This window comes from Chiloscyllium punctatum, chromosome 25 (genome assembly GCF_047496795.1).
Source record: "Chiloscyllium punctatum isolate Juve2018m chromosome 25, sChiPun1.3, whole genome shotgun sequence".
Classification (NCBI taxonomy): domain Eukaryota; kingdom Metazoa; phylum Chordata; class Chondrichthyes; order Orectolobiformes; family Hemiscylliidae; genus Chiloscyllium; species Chiloscyllium punctatum.
Genome location: NC_092763.1, coordinates 49,703,895 through 49,724,657, shown reverse-complemented (window position 1 = coordinate 49,724,657; position 20,763 = coordinate 49,703,895). Strand labels below are relative to the sequence as shown.

At 41.0% G+C, this 20,763-nt stretch overlaps 1 protein-coding gene across 1 annotated transcript in view; it reads left to right on the top strand.

Annotated features, from left to right (window-relative positions):
• LOC140495929 (heat shock factor protein 1-like) overlaps positions 1 to 20,763 on the top strand; it is a 126,593-nt gene that overhangs the window by 92,916 nt on the left and 12,914 nt on the right. Inside the window, exon 14 of the mRNA XM_072595241.1 lies at positions 9,659 to 9,857. Coding sequence (XP_072451342.1) covers positions 9,659 to 9,857 — 199 coding nt within the window. The remainder of the gene's footprint in view (positions 1 to 9,658; positions 9,858 to 20,763) is intronic.

The window sequence follows — 20,763 nt, the reverse complement described above, 5'->3', positions numbered from 1 at the left end:
AGAGGACTGGGCAACAGCCAAAGTTGTCCCATTGCTTAAGAAGGGTAACAGGGATAATCCTAGAAATTATTGCATGTGAGTCTCATGTTGGTGGTAGGGAAATTATTGGAAAAGATTCTCAGGGACAAGATCTATACACATTTAGAAGCAAATAGACTTATTAGTCATAAACAGCATGGTTTGGTGCAGGGGAGGTCACGCCTCATTAACTTGATTGAGTATTTTGAGGAGGTGATGAAGATGATAGATGAGGGAAAAATCATTGATGCTGTCTACATGGACTTCAGTAAAGCCTTTGACAAGGTCCCTCATGGCAGACTGGTACAAAAGGTGAAGCCACATGTTAACAGGGTGAGCTGGCAAGATGGATGCAGAACTGGCTTAGTCATTAGGAGCCAGAGGGTAGCGGTGGAAGGATGTTTTTCAGAGTAGAGGGGCTGTGAATAGTGGTGTTCCACAGGGATCAGTGCTGGGATCTCTGTTGTTTGTGATCTACATAAATGATTTGGAGGAAAACGTGACTGGTCTAATTACTAAGTTTGTGGACAATACAAAGATTGATGGAGTTGCAGATAGTAGGAGGATTGTCAGATGATACAGCAGGTTCTAGATCAGTTGGAGGCATGGACAGAGAAATGGCAGATCGAGTTTAATCCAGACAAATCTGAGGTGATGCATTTTGGAAGGTCAAGTACAGGTGGAAATTAAACAGTGAATGGCATAATCTTAGGACTATCGATATGCAGAGGGATCTGGGTGTGTAGGTTTAGAGATCACTGAAGGTGGCAGCACAGGTGGGTAAGGTAGTAAAAAAGGCCAATAGCAGGCTTGCCTTCACTGGAAGGGATGTTGAGTATAAGGATAAACAGGTTATGCTGCAGCTTTGTAGAACTTGAATTAGGCCACACTTGGAATACTACATACAGTTCTGGTCACCACACTATCAGAAGAATATGGATTCTTTGGAGAGGGTACAGAAAACGTTTACCAGAATGTCACCTTTTCTGGGGGATTTTATCCATGAAGAAAACTTGAAGAGGTTGGGTTTGTTTTCACTGGAACACAGGAGGTTGAGGAGTGATCTGATAGAAGTTTACAATATTATGAATGGCATGGATAGAGTGGAAGGTATGTGGCTTTTTTCCAGGGTAGAGGGGTCAATTACTAGGGCACAGAGGTTCAAGGTGTGAGGGAGGAAGTTTAAAAGAGATGTGCAAGGGAAGCTTTTCACACAAAGGGTGGTGAGTGCCTGGAATGCATTGCCAGAGAAGGTGGTGGAAGCAGACACAACAGCAGCATTCAGGAAGCATCTGGATGAATAGGAAGGGAGTATAGGGATTCAGATCCTGTAAGTGAAGACAGTTTTAATATGGAAGGGCAAAATGGGTCAGCACAAGCTTGGAGGGCTGAAGAGCCTGTTCCTGCACTGTATTGTTCTTTGACGTTTGTATGTAGTTTCAGATGGGGATCAGCGTTTTGTTATGAAATGAAGATAATTTATTCCACTCAGAGGGTTGTTGATCTTCGGAATCCTCTTACCAGAAGACTGTAGATGTTCAGTTGTTGAGTATGTGCAAGATAGATCAATAGAATTTGGGATACTAAAGGTATGGAAATATGCAGAGAAATGAGGTAAAAAATCATTTTAAATGACAGAGTGGAACTGAAGGATTGAATGACCTATTCCTACTCCTATTCCTTCCCATAACCCAACCCGCTAAGCCATAGTATCAGGCTGGATCTGTACACCTCCTTTCTGAGATGCAGTTCCCAAAGCAATACATTCCAGATGAAGTCCATCTTAGACTGGGACAACTAAAGCATCACTTTCCTACCATTGAATTCCAACTTCCCAGGACAACACCCAACATTCCATAAATCCACATTTTTGTTACATTGTGCACCGGTGATTTATAGTTCTGACTGCTAAATCCCTTTACTCTTACATGATTTTGGATTTATCATGATTAAAAAAATATTTCTTGCTTCAAAAGCAGATGATATCACACTTCCCCATGATTTGTCTACTCAGTTAATTTGTCTCTGTCACTTTGTTACACATTTATGGTGCATCCAGTAAAGGCCTGCACATACAATTCTATTTCTCCATCTCATGTTTTTGTTCCCATAATTTAGCTTTCTAAACCCTAGTGTCAGTCTGGCACTGTAACCCCTCCTTTCTGAAATGCATTTCCCAAAGCCAGATGTGTTCCATCCAAAGATTAATGGTGATAAACTGAGGGGCCAAAACAGGTGCCCGGGGATTGCCAATTACAAAATCCCTCAAATAGTATCCAATTATGCCTCCTCTCTGCACCCTGTCTCCAAGTCCGTTTCTAACTCATACTTTCAGTATTATAGAATGTCCCTTCGTTTGACCATAACTTGTCCAGAACTTTATCAGAGGCGTTTTCCAAGTTCACATCATTACTTCTCTGCCTGCCATTCCGTCTGAAATAGAGGCGTGATATTTTCAACATTATGATCAAAGGCACAATTCCAAATCCAGAAAACTTTGAAAATTCATGATTAATTCAGATGCAATTTCTTACCTAATGCTTTTGATATCCACAATGGAAGCCATCGGTTCCTGGAGATTTGTTTGCCTTCAATCCCATGTTATTGAGTTAATGAGATCAAGACCAGTAAATGACCACTGCCAGTCAATTCAAATCAATAAAATGGTTTAAATCAATATAAGTGGGATCTTCACTAGTGTAGCATGACAAAATGTAAGCTTTTACACAGTCAGCTATCCAACCAGCACATTTCTACCAAATCCAGCAGACCTCCTGTGCTACTGGTTACAATGTGGATGACAACAGCGTGATGCTTTGCCCCAAGACGGTACACATGTTTGATAGACGAGGATTGTGTAGCTGGCAGCACCAGGTAAGTTCTGCTTCTGTGCTATGCACAGGCCATAGTGCAGAGCAATGTAATTAAACACCTCTCCATATTCTCCATTTTGAATGACAAGTCCACAGGATACATTATGATAGGAGGCAGGAAGAAAAGCATCTTGGAGCAATAACATTTGCAAACGTGTTTGTTGTACCATGAAAAGAAGTTCTCATCTCAAGCTCCACTTAAACCCTGCACCAACATAATAATTCTCTGAAACCACTTGTACATTTTTTTGGGGGGAGGGTGCGAAGGTGGTTTGCATGTTATGATGGGGACAAAAGGAAGCTACAATGGGCCATAGATAGGTTGATTGACTATGCGAAAACTTGGCAGAATTAGCTTAATGTAGGAAAGTGTCAGGTTGCCATAGGGCAGCTCTCTCGTTTAGAGAGAGACAACTAATGGTGATTTAATCTAAGGACCACCACACCTCAGGCAAGGGAGAGGTTGAGAAGGTGGGATTCTCATAGTAACTTCAGTTGATGCAGGAATTGAACCCATGTCGTTAGCATCTCTCTGAATTGCAAACCAGCTGTCTAGCCAACTGAGTGTGAGATCATGCACTTTGGTAGTTTGAATCAAACTATTATTTAAATGGAGAGCAACTCCAAAACAAATTGCAGTTTAGAAGGATCTGAGTGTTCTTCTGCAGGAAATTCAAAAGCGTTAGCATGCAAATACAGCAAGTAATTAATACAGCAAGTAATTAAGAAGGCAATTGGAATTTTGGCTTTTAGTGCCGGGAGTTGGGGATTAAAAATAGGAAACTCTTGTTACAAGTGTACAGGGTGTTGCTGAGGAAGTAACCTCAATTATATGAAAGCCCAGGAAGAGACTATCAGATTCTTATGACTGGAAGTTGAAGCCACTGTTAAATTAAACCTCATGGAGATGATAGAGAGGAGAAATTCTCTCTGATGTGAGTACTGTAAAGTATGCTTCTGTGATTACTTGGATTATATTTTTAATGTAGGCATCAAAAACTTTAAACTGTGTTGTATGAAACAGTTTGGTTTATTCTATTTTATATTAGTTTATTTTGTGTAATAAACTGATGTTTTATTGTTAAAACCAAATTTACAACATTGCATCCTCATGTTTTAGTGAGAGATTACCTCACTGAAACCAAAGAAAATGATCAATGAAGCCAGATTTCAGTCTGAGATCTAACTTGTCCAGTAATAACACCAGCTGAGAATATAACAATAAAAATTAGCCGAGTTTAGCTAACGATGAAATGCAGGTGTATGCTGTTCACTGGCAAGATTCAGAACTCATCATTTTAGAACCTAAGGGAATAATCAGAAATGTATTTCTCAACTTTGAGAATCTGGTTTCCATTTTTGCAAAAATTGCTTGACAGTGTCCATTACACTCAAGGGATTGTCAAGTCCACACTTTGCTTTGGAGTTCAAGGACACTTATGAGTTGCATGCTTCTGCCAGGTTACTTTGTAAGAAGGGACACACACACATATCATGCATTTTCACAGAATTCCTGTTATGGCTTTTAGATTACTTTCCTAGTGCGCTTTTCACTTACTTGGAGACTGCACGCCTCAGTCTCCTTTACATTACTCTCTCAGTGCATTCTCACTGACTTCAGTACTGACAGATAGAGAACCACTCCTGTGTAGCTTATATTGTTTTCTTAGCTCACAAGCCTCCATGGGTTGCATTGCTTGTTAGTGTAGAGAAGGGGGCAGACATCTTGCCACAGTTGGAAGTACCGTACAGCCAAAGGGATGCTCATGTGCCACAGTATGCTATGTCAATTATGTGCCAGCAATGCAAATGGCAAAAATATGTGCTTCAAGCAAATGACCATGTGTGAAAGTCAAAGGGCAACATTCTTAATAGAGTGAAGGGGGAACTACAATCAGCTAGAGGTACCACAACAGTCAATCAAGGGGCTCTTCCTATTCCAGTCTAGGCATTGGCCATGGTAAGGCAGGCACTTTGTTTTACCAGAGTATGCAGATCTGACCTTGTAATCGGGGATTGGGTCAGTTAGTTCAGCAGGTCCAGTCTGGAATTAAGTAAACAGGTTCAAGGATTGATTATGCTGAAAATGGATGGAAGAACTGTTAATGGTGTTGCAGGAACAGGATGAGGTAGTCACAATTAGTAAGAAGGAAGCACAAATGTAGAATAGCTCAATAGTTTGTGAGAATGAGGTGAGTGAGAGCCATTGAGTGGACATACTGCTTGCAATACTAAGAGGTGTAGTCCATGAGCCTTGGTGAGTAGTGTGTGAAATGACAGTTAAAATGATTGATGGTCCTGTAAGTATGAGGTGGCAGGAAGAGAGGTGTCACTTATGCTTGCAGAGTGCAGAAGAATTTCTTCACTGCTGAAAGTCTCACTAAACTTGGGATATTGCGCTGAGTTGGACTACAATTGGAGTACAGGTTAACTTTGTCTAATGGTATGGCCTCTTGTGGTAGTCCTGCAGCAAAAAGGACGGTCCTCTCCTTTCCACTTCACACCATCCACTGAGACCTCTAGGAACCTGTCCATGAAACAGTGAGTGAACGTTCCCCTTCACTGTTGGTGTCCTTGGAGATAACTGTTAAGGTCATTGGGGTAGTTCTTTGTTTGTAGTGTCTGCAGTGCTGTCAGGCTTTAAATATCACCCCAATGGCATGAATACTAGACGGGATTGAGGTTCACAAGGAGGAAGTGTTAGAAATTCTGGCAAGTGTGTAAATAGATAAATCCCCTGGGCCAGCTGGGATTTATCCAAAGATTCTCTAGGAAGTCAGGGAGGAGATTGCCGAGCCTTTAGCTTTGATCTTTATGTCATCATTATCGACAGGAGTAGTGCCAGAAGACTGGAGGATAGCAAATGTTGTTCCCTTGTTTAAGAAGGGGAGTCAGGACAACCCTGGTAATTATAGGCCAGTGAGCCTTACTTTGGTTGTGGGTAAAGTGTTGGAAAGGTTATAAGAGATAGGATTTATAATCATCTTGATAGGAATAAGTTGATTAGGGATAGTCTGCATGGTTTTGTGAAGGGTAGGTCATGCCTCTCAAACCTTATTGTGTTCTTTGAGAAGGTGACCAAACAGGTAGATGAGGGTAAAACAGTTGATGTGATTTATATGGATTTCAGTAAGGTGTTTGATAAGGTTCCCCATGGTAGGTTACTGTACAAATTACAGAGGCATGGGATTGAGGGCGATTTATTGGTTTAGATCAGAAATTGGCAAGCTGAAAGGAGACAGAGGGTGGTGGTTGGTGGAAAATATTTTCCTGGAGTTCACTTACTAGTGGTGTACCATAAGGATCTGTTTTGGGTCCACTGCTGTTTGCCATTTTTATAAATGACCTGGATGAGGGTGTAGAAGGATGGGTTAGTAAATTTGCAGATGACACTAGGCTAATACAGTTGTGGATAGTGCCAAAGGATGTTGTAGGTTACAGTGGGACACAGATAGGCTGCAGAGCTGGGCTGAGAAGTGGAGTTTAATGTGGAAAAGTGTGAGGTGATTCACTTTGGAAGGAATAACAGGAATGCAGAGTACTGCGCGAATGGTAAGATTCTTGGTAGTGTAGATGAGCAGAGAGGTTTAAGTGTACATGTACATAGATCCCTCAAATTTGCAATGTAGGTTGATAGGTTTGTTAAGAAGGCATACGGTGTATTAGCTTTTATTAGTAGAGGGATCAAATTTCAGAACCATGAGGTTATGCTGCAGCTGTATAAAACTCTGGTGCCGCCATACTTGGAGTATTGCGTGCAGTTCTGGTCACTACATTATAGGAAGAATATGAAAGCTTTGGAAAGAGTTCAGAGGAGATTTACTAGGATGTTGCCTGGTATGGAGGGAAAGTCTTATGAGGAAAGTCTGAGGGACTTGAGGATGTTTTTGTTAGAGACAAGGTTGCGAGGTGACTTATTTGAGACATATAAGATTATCAGAGGGTTAGACAGGATAGACAGTGAGAGCCCTTTTCCTTGGATGGTGATGGCTAACATGAGGGGACATAGCTTCAAACTGAGGGATGATAGATATAGGACAGATGTCAGTGGTAGTTTCTTTACTCCTAGAATAGTAGGGGCATGGAACACACTTCCTACAACAGTTGTAGACTCGTCAAATTTACATGCATTTAAATGGTCATTGGATGGGCATATGGACAAGAATGGAATCGTGTGGGTTAGATAGGCTTCAGATTGGTTTCACAGGGCCGAAAAGGAAGCCTGCAGCAGAAAGCTCTTCCTACTCTCCAGCTACATGATTCCCCAAAAAAAGTTCCCAAGAGCTCAGTTACCTCATTAATGAGGGGGACAAGTGGAAGATTGAGTGAGAAAAGTCACTCCCAGCCCTGGCAGACCAAGTGCAATAGATCTAACTCAACAAGACACTTTAACTGAAAATGGGGAAATTTCACCTGAGCAGAACATGGGATATTTCTGTTTCTGATATTGTATCCTTGTGACTTTTGAATAAAGTTGAATATGTGTCTGCTAGTGCTGAAAAAGGAAACTTTTATTTTCCAATGCTAACTGCCCAATAAGATTGGGTTGAGAGAAACTACTTTCAGTGTATTTAGGGTAGAGAAGAAATTTACATCTCATTGATCTGAACTGAGTTTAATCCATTCTCCCCAAGCAAAGTTCTAACCTGCTGTTTTACTGGAAAGGACTAGAGATTAAATTATGTCTCTCTGATAGGCATATTATGTGCTTTTTCACCTTTTAACCCTTAGCTTTCGGGCTGCTCAAAGAGTTATCCCATTATGGTTATTTTTCAATCACACATGGGAACACATAAGCCTGTCAAGCCTCACTTGTTTTGAATGGTTTCTTTATCTTCTTGTAAAGGAGGAGTGATACAAACTGCCTAGTACAACCCAAATATGCAAACAATTATATCTTTACACAGCAGAAGGCAAACAGTGCTCTTATTAATACACATTCAAACGAAGAAATTCAGTTTTCCACAGTTCTATGATGCAGCCCTTTTATCACTCATTCCACATCAGGTTTACAAACAATGAATTCACTGAGGTGTGTTACGTGCAATTAAAATACAGCATTGAATTCCTAACCGATGGAAACATTTCCTCAACCTTTCAAATAATACCTTGCTCCTTCCAGTTTACTGTTCAATTGATTTCTCTTTCTATCTGTCTGTTTTGCTTGTGTGATTTGTGTGTTCCTGAGAAGGTAAGAATGAATGAAGCCATGTGACAGGGGTGAACTCACTTAAACTGATTGCTGACCTCAAAATGCAATAAGCAATATTTTTGTAGCTATTTCAAAAACAATAAGATCACTTAAAAGCACAGATATTAGTTAGCTTCGTTGGCTTGATGGCTGGTTTACAATGCAGCATGCTCAACTATGCAGGTTCAATTCCTGTACCAATTGAGGTTATCATCTCAATCTCACCTCTGACCTGAGAGATGCTAATCCTTAGATTAAATTCACCACTGAAGGTCCCGCTGTCTCAGGAGAGCATAAGACTATGACAACTTTGCCTTTTATAAAATAACATTGAATAATGTACTTGGCTAATGAAAGAAGTGAGTAGTTAAATGCAGGATGGTCTCAGAGTCAATCTTTGGTCTGAGCTGACTTAATATTATGTCAACTAGAGATACCCTAGGAAATTATTATTGGACTAAATATCACAGAAGCTAGATCAGGACTTCTTTGCTTGAATGTGATCCAATTACTGCTGCTGTATGTCTATGTATGGATGTTAGGAGAGGCGATTAAAAAACCCATTATTTCTAGCAAGATAGAATTGCATGGTAGAGAGGTTATGCCAAAGTTGTATACAACCTTGATTAGACCCACACTTGGACTGTTATACATTGTTCTGATCCCAATGGTATAAGAATGTAGTGACAGTGGGAAGAGTGCAAAATAGATTCCTTACCATGATAACAGAACTGAGAGGTTATAATTATCAGGAAACATTGGCCAGGCTAGGAACTCCTCTGGGAAAGAGAAGGTGAGAGATGATTTGAGTGAGGTGGAAGGTTATGATTGGGTAAACATAGAAAAGATATCTCCACTGGTGGTGAAGACCAGAATGAAGGACCAAAAACATCTGGTAGGGAACTTGTATGAAGTTTTCTTTTAACTAGAAAATAATGAGAATATTGGGACAGGTTAGGTGAGGTGAGGTAGATGAGCAAGGCGCATTTGAGGTGACTAGCATAGGTAAAAATTAAAGTCACCGTAGGGTTTGTCTCTCATTAGAGAGACAGCTTATGGTGAGTTAAGCTGAGGGTCACCACACTTCAGGCAGGGAGAGAGTTTGCGAAGGAAAATCATTCACAGTAACCTCAATCAGTAAAAAAATTGAACTCAGATACTACTGGTATCATTCCACATCATAAACCAGCTATCCAACCAACTGAGACAAACCAGGCCCAAGCAGAAGTGTCAAGGAATCAATGGCTAGAAAAAGAGAAATCAACACAAACCAAACAACAAAATAGAATCTAAAGCCTGAATATTTTAAATTCCAGAATTAGGCCCGTGTCAGAAATAGACTAAGTTTGCATCTAAACCTCAAAACAGCAATCCCCAGTATTTTTTCTTGTTTTATAATCAATCTTCATGTGGTGCATTATTAAATTAGTGTTGTCTGTGCTGAATCAGGGGGCTGTTTCGTGCTGGGAGGAAATAATCCTGAGTTTGTGACTATTATTAATCCTTTGTCCATCCTATATATTCCTATTAATTCTGTCTTCCAACGTCTTGAAACTTTTCTTGTTTTCATTTACAGATATATTTTTCTGAAGGCAAACAGATATACATAAACGAAGAGTTCAAAGGCAGATTAGTGGCTACACATGCCCCAGGAAATGCATCCATTACCATCGAGAAGCTGCGTCCGTCTGACACTGGGAATTATTTGTGTCAAGTTGATAATCCACCGGACTTTGATGGCACTAACATCAGATCAATAGTGCTCACAGTATTAGGTAGCTCATCAGTCACCTGTATCAATTTTCTTCTCACCATTTCTCACTCAATTTTCAAGTCTGTGGTCATCAAATATGTGTTTTAAAAAATATGTTCATGGGGTGGGGCCATCCTCATTTATTATTCATTCTCAGTAGGCCAAAGGGCAGATATGAGTCACCATCTTGCAGTGAGTCGAGATTGAAACATAGGCCAGATCAGTAAAGGATGGCTGATTGCCTAACCTAAAGGAGTTGAGTGAACCACATGGGCTTTAACGACATTAACAAGGGCTACATTAGACTAGCCTTTCATTCCACATTTGTTTTAAATTTAATTCAGATTTCACTATCTGCCATTTCAGGATTTGAGCCCATGTCCTCTCATTAGCTAGGGCTGTGAAATACTAACCTAATTGCAGTAACGCAATACTATAAACTAGAACCCGTCCTGTCTACATTATCCCACACCTACAACTAACTTGTCAGTGAGCGTACCAAATCAGTGTTGATTCCATGCCTCTCTGGAGGGAATGGTTCATTTCATTTATGAACTCAGCAGGGGAGATCAATGTGAAACAAGGCTCGGAGATGTACAATAGGCAGCTCACATGTCCATTCACTCTTATAGTGCATTGCTCTGCTGAGGAAAGCTGCATAATGTACTGTCTCTCACATTTCAATTATGCCTTGGAGGAAGATTAAACATTTCAGGGCAATACAGGTTAGAGTCATAGAGATGTACAGCATGGAAACAGACCCTTCGCTCCAACCCGTCCATGCCAACCAGATATCCCAACCCAATCTAGTCCCACCTGCCAGTACCCGGCCCATATCTCTCCAAACCCTTCCTATTCATATACCCATCCAAATGCCTTTTAAATGTTGCAATTGTACCAGCCTCCACCACTTCCTCTGGCAGCTCATTCCATACATGTACCACCCTCTGTGAAAAAGTTGCCCCTTATGTCTCTTTTATATCTTTCCCCTTTCACCCTAAACCTATGCCCTCTAGTTCTGGACTCCCCAACCCCAGGGAAAAGACTTTGCCTATTTACCCTATCCATGCCCCTCATTATTTTGTAAACCTCTATAAAGTCACCCCTCAGCCTCCGACGCTCCAGGGAAAACAGTCCCAGCCTGTTCAGCCTCTCCCTATTACTCAAATCCTCCAACCCTGGCAACATCCTTGTAAATCATTTCTGAACCCTTTCAAGTTTCACAACATCTTTCCGATAGGAAGGAGATCAGAATTGCACGCAATATTCCAACCAATATCCTGTACAGCCACGACATGACCTCTCAACTCCTGTACTCAATACTCTGACCATAAAGGAAAGCATACCAAACGCCTTCTTCACTATCCTATCTACCTGCAACTCCACTTTCAAGGAGCTATGAACCTGCACTCCAAGGTCTCTTTGTTCAGCAAGACTCCCTAGGACCTTACCATTAAGTATATAAGTCCTGCTAAGATTTGCTTTCCCAAAATGCAGCACCTTGCATTTATCTGAATTAAACTTCATCTGCCACTTCTCAGCCCATTGGCCCATCTGATCAAGATCCTGTTGTAATCTGAGGTAACCCTCTTTGCTGTCCACTACACCTCCAATTTTGGTGTCATCTGCAAACTTACTAACTGTACCTCTTATGCTCGCATCCAAATCATTTATGTAAATGATAAAAAGTAGAGGACCCAGTACCGATCTTTGTGTCACTCCACTGGTCACAGGCCTCCAGTCTGAAAAACAACCCTCCACCACCACCCTCTGTCATAAAAACCTGACTGAGGTGGCATGAAAAACACTTGGCAATAGTACTTTCATTGCATGCTGCAGCAGTACAAGCATTTTATTTACAGACTTGAATGGAAACCTAAAGGAATGCTCTGAAAAATGATTGCAACTAATAGAAGCTCTGCTTTCATTTAGCCATGCATTTGATTAGAGTTTGAGCACACCGCAGGAGCTGCTGAGATTTGTAACATTGACATTCCTCTTGCATGCAAGAATCAACAATTTTACACAGTTGTAACACTTCAAGTTGCAGACTTTGAAATCAAAGAACAGCGATAATTAAGCTTGATAAAATATCTTTTTCCTTACTATGTCTTCTTCATAGTCTCAGAGGCAATCTAGCACACCATGATGCCCAAACCTGACTTAGGCCATTACTAGTAAAGAACACAAAAAATGTTGTGTAATTTTGGCCTCAATTATTTACAATAGTCATTAATAACTTGGAATAATGGCATAACAAATCAAATGTCCAAATTTGCTGACAACACAAAATTGGGCAGCATTGTAGACAGTGTTGGCGACAGCATAAAATTACAAAAGGATACTGACTGATTAGGTGAAATGGGCAAAGCTGTGGTAGATGGATACTTAAGCAAGTACGAGGTTATTTATTTTGACCAGAAAAGGGATTGATCAGGGTGTTTTTTTTTGTCAGAAGGAACAAAGTTAAATAAGTGACTGTCTGACGAGATTGGGTTTCAGGTGCATACCTCTTTAAAATGCCATAAACAGATGCAGAAAATAATTAAGGTGTCTCATGGAATGTATATCTTCATATCTAAATGGCTGGAGCATAAGGATACAGACATTATGTTGCACTTATACAAAACCCTAGTTAGATCCCACCTACAGTATTGTGAGCAGGTCTGAGAGGGATTCTGAGGAGATTTCCTCTGACTCTTCCATCATTTGTAACCCTTGAATGTTTCAGAGTTTGCTAAGTTTCACTGAAAAGTTTAATCTTTCTCCAAAACAGCATTGAAGAGTTACCAGTCTTGTAAGAGTCAAAAGGAAACTCCTCAGAATCTGTCTTAACCTGTTGACTAGTATGAGGCTTCACTGCATTGCATTCAGATAAGATTTGCTGACTGAAGCCTGAAGAGATTTGGTTTGGTGTATGACGCACTGAATACTGCTGTTTCCTTAAGGTCAGTAGGACATTTAGTGTGTAGATATTTGAAATGGGAATCACCCAAATGATATCAGGCAGACAATCAAATGGATACTGAGACATTTATGCGGCAACACAGAAGGTCAAAAACTGCAAAAATAGCAAGGTCCACATGTCCTTTGCACTAAACTGAGGCTGCTTGTCAAATTACATCAGAATGCTAATCAATTAAACAGGTCCAAAGCTGCTCATTCATCCTAGAGGCAGGTTTGAATGAGATTCTCTTTGGCCTCTCAGCCTCACTGATGAATTGCTCTGCCATGCTGTCTTGGATGTTACCCCTATCAATGCTATGATCCTCACCTTCATCCTTAGAAATGTTCTGCTTCCAGGAAAGTGCCTTTCCAATTGTGAGGAGCACAGCTTGCAATAATGATGCAGGACATCTTTTCGGGCAATACAGCAAGACTCCGCCAGAGCAATACAGACATCGAAACTTCATTTTTCGGAGGCCCGTGGTCTGTTCCACAATGGCCCTCATGGAAGCATGAGCGGCATTACGTCCATATTCTGTGTCACTCTAAGGGGTTCATCAAACTATCATGAGCCATGTTTGGAGGTTGCCTCTTGTAGTCCTCCCTGAATGGGTTGACGACCTTGGAAATACTCAGCAACCTGTGAGTTCTCTAGTATGTAAAAGTGTTAACATTTCCCAGGATATTTGGTGCAGACCTCCATAAGTTAGCATTGATGGCCCACAGGTTATTAAACATTGATGGAATGGAAGCCTTTTCTTTTGAATTGAATTTTTTGTCACGTGTACCGAGGCATAGTGAAAGGCTTTGTCTTGCGAGCAATACAAGCAGATCACAGGAGTTAAGTAGCATAGGTAAGTAAATAATAGGTAAACAGCAGCAAAAACAAAAACACAGATATAGGCGAATGTTAAGAGTTTGTGAGTCCATTCAGTATTCTAACAACAGTACCTTCTCCCTGATGGTAGATGTTTTAGAAAAACATTGCCAGGATGGGATGGATCTGTAAGAATGCAGCAGGCCTGGTAGATGGATTCTATTGATGGGAGGTTGGCCTTTGTGATTGTCCAGGCCGAGTACACCGCTCTCTGTAACCGTCTCTGATCTTGAATGGTACAGTTACCATACCAGGTAGTGATACATCCAGACAGAATGCTCTCGATTGCATACCTTTCAAGGTTGGCAAGGGTATTCACCGTCATGCAAAATTTCCTCAGCTGCCTGAGGAAGTAGAGACATTGTTGGGCCTTTGTAACCAGTGCGTCCACATGAAGAGTCCAAGAAAGCTTGTTGTGGATGACCACTCCCAAGAGCTTGACACTCTCCATTCGTTCCACCTCTGTGCTGTTAACATGTAGGGGGGCATGAGTAAGATCCCACTGAAAGTCAATAATGAGCTCATGGTTTTGCCAGCATTGAGAGCTAGGTTGTTCTCAGTGCACCATTTTTCCAGGTCTTCCACCTCCCATTTATAGTCTGTTTCATTGCCATCTGAGATTCGACTATGGTAGTGAACTTGTAAATGGCATTAGTCTAGTATTTGGTGATACAGTCATGGGTACACGGTGAGTACAGTAGAGGGCTGATTATGCACCCCTGGGAGGCTCCAGTTGTTAGTGAGGATGAAATATTGTCCCCAATCTTCACTGATTGCGGCCTGTGGGTCAGGAAACTGAGGATCCAGGAGCAGAGAATGGGGCTTAGTCCGAAATCACTAAATTTAGTAATCAGTCTTGAGGGGATAATAGTGTTGAAGGCTGAACTGTAGTCAATGAGTATGATTCTTACGTAGCTGTTCTTAGTGTCAAAATGTTCTTGGGAGGAGTGAAGGGCAAGCGATATGCCATCTGACATGGATCTGTTGGTCCGATAGGCAAATTGGAGTAGGTCAAGAACAGTGGGGATGCTGGAGTTGATTAATGCCATGGCCAGCCTTTCAAAGCACTTCATGACCACCAAAGTTAGGGCCACTGGGTGGTAGTCATTGAGACATGCTGCATGCGCCTTCTTAGGTACAGGGATGATGTTGACCCTCTTGAAACAGGCAACTTTGCAGGTTGTTACTCAGGTACTCTCAAAGCAACTGTGTGCAGTCAATAGCACACTGCACATGGGGGAAGGCAGCAGTGGTGGAGAAACCCACAACCTGAGCTAATTGACTCTCCTCATCGTGGGAGAAGGATATAATGAGCGGCTTTCTGGAGAAAATGACTTCAATCCTTGGGGTTAAAGTTTGGGAGCTGCTATATGAAATCCCAGATGCTCCTTGAAATGAGTTGCTGGCTTAAAAATTCACAAATGCTGATAGGATTGCCTTACCGTCTTTCTGAGTGACGGTGCTGCTCCAGTTTGGTGATACTGACCTGGGATACCTTTAAGCAGTCCCTGCACTCTCTTTCAGGTCATTGAAGAAAACAACATTGAGGCCTGTAGATTTGGGATCTTATCATTCCCTGCCACTTCTTTTATGGATCTACACTTGCTGTGTCTTTCTCTCGATGCTATGCAGCAGCTACTGGAGGTTGCTCTTCTTTACTGGCCTTGCTGATGAAGTTTTAATCATTGAGTCCTTCTATGTTGTCCTCAGAGTTGCATCATGGCCACAAGGACTCTAGCCATGGAAACAATCTCTATAGAGATCCATGAGTAGATCAAGCCTAGGAAATGCCAGAAAGATAATTCACTTTTTCTGAAGGAATCCATGTGTCCTCACATCCATCATATGTCACAGTGTGACATGAAGGCTTTCCAAGGTTCTCGTTGTCATTCCTCGATAAGGGCCATTAACATATATCACTTTATCCAATGCACTTTGCACACCTAAAGTTTGCATGCTACTTTTGGAGTAGAATTCTGACAGTAAGCCACCTTGATAGCAAAAAAAGCAAAGCTCCCTTATATAACACAGACCCTTCCGAATTGCAGTTCAATGTGTGAATGTGGCAACTGTGAAGTATTGTCTCCCATTATCAAGTATTGAATGTGCTTGTGAAACAAAAAATTCAGGCAACGCTTTTAAGTGTCTTCATCTCATTGTACTTGCTTAGCTGACACTGCAAGGAGGTGGTTGGTACATGCAATGTAATGGTTATGATTGCTTGAGTCTATCATATTTCTCCCACATTCTTGGATAATGACTGATCAGCCAATGAAGTATGAATTGAAACTAGATAGCTGGTATTACTGAATTAATGGAGACATGATTACTACAATTAGTCATAGCCAGGCCTCAAATTCCAAAAGTAGTACTTCATTCCCCAAAGAAAAAAAAGTAACTTAATCTCTGAAGAAAGGTCACTGAACTTGAAATGTTAATTTTGCTTTCTCTCTTCAGGTACAGCCAGGCCTGCTGAGTTTCTCCAGTAATGTCTGTTCTTAAGTAGCTTACTCTGCCTGCTTTATATGCAGTGCCAGCTATATTGTGTAGTTATTGTGTGATTGTCTCCTGCTGCAACATGCCAAGATTTCATCATGAATAATTTGCAAGTTCTGGCTGTGACACATAAATTATTCCCTTCGTTCATGTTCCTTTTTGTGCTGTGGTCCCTATGATCTTCCAACTTTCCCCTGTTTTCACTGTACCCTTTTACATTAATCTTAATTTCTTCACTTAACCCTGTGCTCATTACTTTTTACATTCCCTTGTTAGCCCCAGGTAGAGACCAGGGATCCTGTGACCTGTTTAAACCCTGCTTTCCAGAGTTTCTCTCCTTAACCCTTGATCCCCTTACCAATCATGAACCTATCTATCTCTGTCTTAAGTATACTCAATGTGTTGGTCTCGAAACAGCATTCTGCATCAATGGGTTTCCTTCTGGCTGAAGAAATTCCTCCTCATATTAGTTCTAAATGGTCGTCCCTTCACTCTGAGGTTGTGCTCTCAGGTCCTAGTCTCCTAATTGTGGAAATATCTTTTCCAGTCCACTCTATCCAGGCCTCTCCGTATTCTCTATGTTTCAATCAGATACCTCCTCATTCTATTCATTGTAAGGTCTCACCCTACTATTTATCATTTATTTCAGCTTTCCAGCATCTTATCTTCAGTGATGGTCACATAGTGACCATTCCTTCACTGACCCAGTACAATGAAACCCACTCCTTGAGTTATCTGCTTTTCCAGGACTCCATGCACTTACTCTGATAAGCAACCTGACTATTATTGAGCAAAACTCCAGGAAAGATTGCTACTTACCTCCTGGACACCCTTGACTGATCACAATCTCAGGCCCTGAACCCTGATTGTTCTTCCTGTAATCCCTAGACTGGTTACACTTGCAGGACTCAAACCTCAAGCCTCAATTTGTGCATAGGGACACACACCCTGATCTCCAAAGTAAAGTGCTAGATAGTTGAAATGGCAGATGAGTTGTATGGCATTAATGTCAATGGGAAAATTTTGATGTCACTGTTTAAGGGTTGAGGGGAAAATTGCAAAAATATCGCAAGAACACACATGCACAATTCTTTGGGTTGGCAGAATTTGTGGTCACCACATCAATTCCTTTGCTGTGTGGCTATGGGAAAATGATGAGATTTTTTGTGGCGCTGGGGAAATTTAAAGAGTCATAGTCAGGATAATTTTGAGCATCTTCCTAATAGTGGCACATACAGAACAATATTAGTAGAGGCTTCCAGTGTTGTTTCTTGTGTGGGATAATCACAGCTAGTTCCCTTTCCTCTGTAGAGCACAAGGGAACTTGTGTTTTATGGCAATCCCCCAGCTTCCTGTTTACCTTTATTGGTAATAGCTTTTTATTTCCAGATTTATTCAAAGTGAATTTAGATTGTTAAATTTCCATTGTGTGATTTGAATTTGCATTAGTCCTGAATTAATAATCCAGTTAGAGCACCATTATGCTGCTGAATGCAAATTGATACTTGGAAACAAAATATAAAGGCCTTGTCAAAGGCTTTCTGGAAATCCAAATAGGACATATCCACTGGCTCTCCTTTGTCTAACTTGCTCCCCAAAGAACTCTAACAGATTTGTCAGGCATGACCTCCTCTTGACAAAGTTGTGCTGAGTCAGCCCTATTTTACTACACACTTCCAAGTGCTCTGCAATCTCATTCTCTAAAATCTTACAAGTGATCAAGGTCAGGCTAACTGTCTTATAATATCCTGTTTTCTGACTCGAATGATTCTTAAAAGCTCACCACCTGTTTAAACAGGTGTGTAACATTAGTGATTTTCCAGTCTTCTGGAACCTTTCCTGACTCCAATGATTCTTGAAAGCCCACCAGCATTGCCTCCACAATCTCCTCAGCTATCTCTTCCGAACAGGATTGTAATCCATCTGGTCCGGGTGATTTATCCATGTTCAGGCTTTTCAGCTTTCCAGCAATTTTTCCTTAGTGGTGGCCACTGCACTCACTTCTTCCCTCTAACTCTCTTGAACTCTATGCTGCTGGTGTCTTCCACCGTGAAGATTCATACAAAATACTATAGAGTTTGTCTGCCATTTCTTTGCTCCCAATTTCTACTTCTCCAACCTTATTTTCCAGTGGTCCAATGTCCACTCTTGCCTCTCTCATCTTTTATATAGCTAAAAAAGCCTTACAATTTTCTTTTATATTACAAGTGAGCTTACCCTAATATTACATCCTGTTTCCACTTTTCGTTTTTTAAGTTATCTTCTGCTGATTTGTAAAGGCTTCCCAACCCTCTGTTTGAAATGGGTATCGCCACAAAAGACTCCTGCACTAGCTGCCAACCTGTCTTTCCTTACCTGAAATTAACCCATCTATGTGACTGTATCTGAAACTTTCCCCCCTCCTATAACTGCCATCCATCACATACTGTTGCTGTAACAAATTCGTCATTGATTCTAACTGTCTTTCCAACCAATCCATTCGATCTGATAAGATTCACAACCAACAGCATTTATGGCAGATATAATCTGCAGGAACCCTTAAACTTTCTTTAAGCTCCCACATTTGACAAGAAGTACATATCACTCGACAAAAGGCCATTTTTGCTCCTTCACAATCTACAGACCCAGAAAATAACACCATCTTATTCCTCAATAAACTCTGCCCCAGATTAAATTAATAGTTACGGTTTATGTTTTAAGTTCAATCTAGAGACATATCTCCAAATACATATAATCAAGAGAGAACCCACTTTAATCACTATTGCAGACTTTCTGTAGGCCACACTTAAAACAACAATTAACTTATCTGATTCTGTGCTGTGAACTTCGCCCAACAGTTCCTCCAAGATCAGTTGTGAATTTCACTGTTTGTTAATTTTCCCAGATACACTCCAATGTCCAGCGATACATGAATTCAAACAGCAAAGGCAGTGTCAGTTTCTTTCTCTCTCTCTCTCTCTCTGTCTTTCTCTCTCCTGCACTGGCCTCACCATATGCTTCCTTTGTCTGTTCTTCTCCCTTTTAAAATTGCTGTTGTTTTGACATTTTTTTCCTAAAGTTCCAAAACAATGCAACAGCATATAAAACAGTAATTGCTGCTCTTGGAATTCAAGGTGACTGAGGTATCAATGGGGGAGCACTTTGGGGCCAACGACCATAATTCTATTAAATTTAAAATAGTGATGGAAAAGGATAGACCAGATCTAAAAGTTGAAGTTATTAATTGGAGAAAGGCAAATTTTGACAGTATTAGGCAAGAACTTTTGAAAGCTGATTGGGGGAAGATGTTCACAGGTAAAGGGATAGCTGGAAAATGGGAAGCCTTCAGAATTGAGATAACGAGAATTCAGAGAAAGTATATTCCTGTCAGGGTGAAAGAAAAGGCTGGTAGGTATAGGGAATGCTGGATGACTAAAGAATTTGAGGGTTTGGTTAAGAAAAAGAAGGAAGCATATGTAAAGTATAGACAGGATAGATCGAATGAATCCTTAGAAGAGTATAAAGGAAGTAGGAGTATACTTAAGAGGGAAATCAGGAGGGCAAAATCAGGAGGGCAAAAAGCTTTGGCAAAAAGAATTAAGGAGAATCCAAAGGTTTTTACAAATATATTAAAGACAAAAGGGTAACTAGGGAGAGAATAGGGCCCCTCAAAGATCAGCAAAGTAGCCTTTGTGTGGAGCTGTAGAAAATGGGGGAGATACTAAATGAGTATTTTGCATCAGTATTTACTGTGGAAAGGATATGGAAGATATAGACTGTAGCGAAATAGATGGTAACACCTTGCAAAATGTCCATATTACAGAGAGGAAGTGATTAATATCTTGAAACGGTAAAGGTGAATAAAAACCCAGGACCTGATCAGGTGTACCCGAGAACTCTGTGGGAAGCCAGAGAAGTGATTGCTGGACCTCTTGCTGAGATATTTGTATCATTGATAGTCACAGGTGAGGTGCCGGAAGATTGGAGGTTGGCAAATGTGGTGCCACTGTTTAAGAAGGGTGGTAAGGACAAGCCAGGGAACTATAGACCAGTGAGCCTGACCTCAGTGGTGGGCAAGTTGTTGGAGGGAATCCTGAGGGACAGGATGTACATGCATTTGGAAAGGCAAAGCCTGATTAGGTATAGTCAATATGGCTTTGTGCATGGGAAATCATGTCTCACAAACTTGATTGAGTTTTTTGAGCAAGTAACAAAGAGGATTAATGTGGGCAGGGCGGTAGATGTGATCTATGTGGACCTCAGCAAGGCGTTCGACAAGGTTCCCCATGGGATACTGATTAGCAAGGTTAGATCTCACACAATACAAGGAGAACTAGCCATTTGGATACAGAACTGGCTCAAAGGTAGAAGACAGAGGGTGGTGGTGGAGGGTTGTTTTTCAGACTGGAGGCCTGTGACCAGTGGAGTGCCACAAGGATTGGTGCTGAGTCCTCTACTTTTTGTCATTTACATAAATGATTTGGATGCGAGCATAGGAGGTACAGTTAGTAAGTTTGCAGATGACACCAAAATTGGAGGTGTAGTGGACAGCAAAGAGGGTTACCTCAGATTACAACAGGATCTTGATCAGATGAGCCAAAGGGCTGAGAAGTGGCAGATGGAGTTTAAT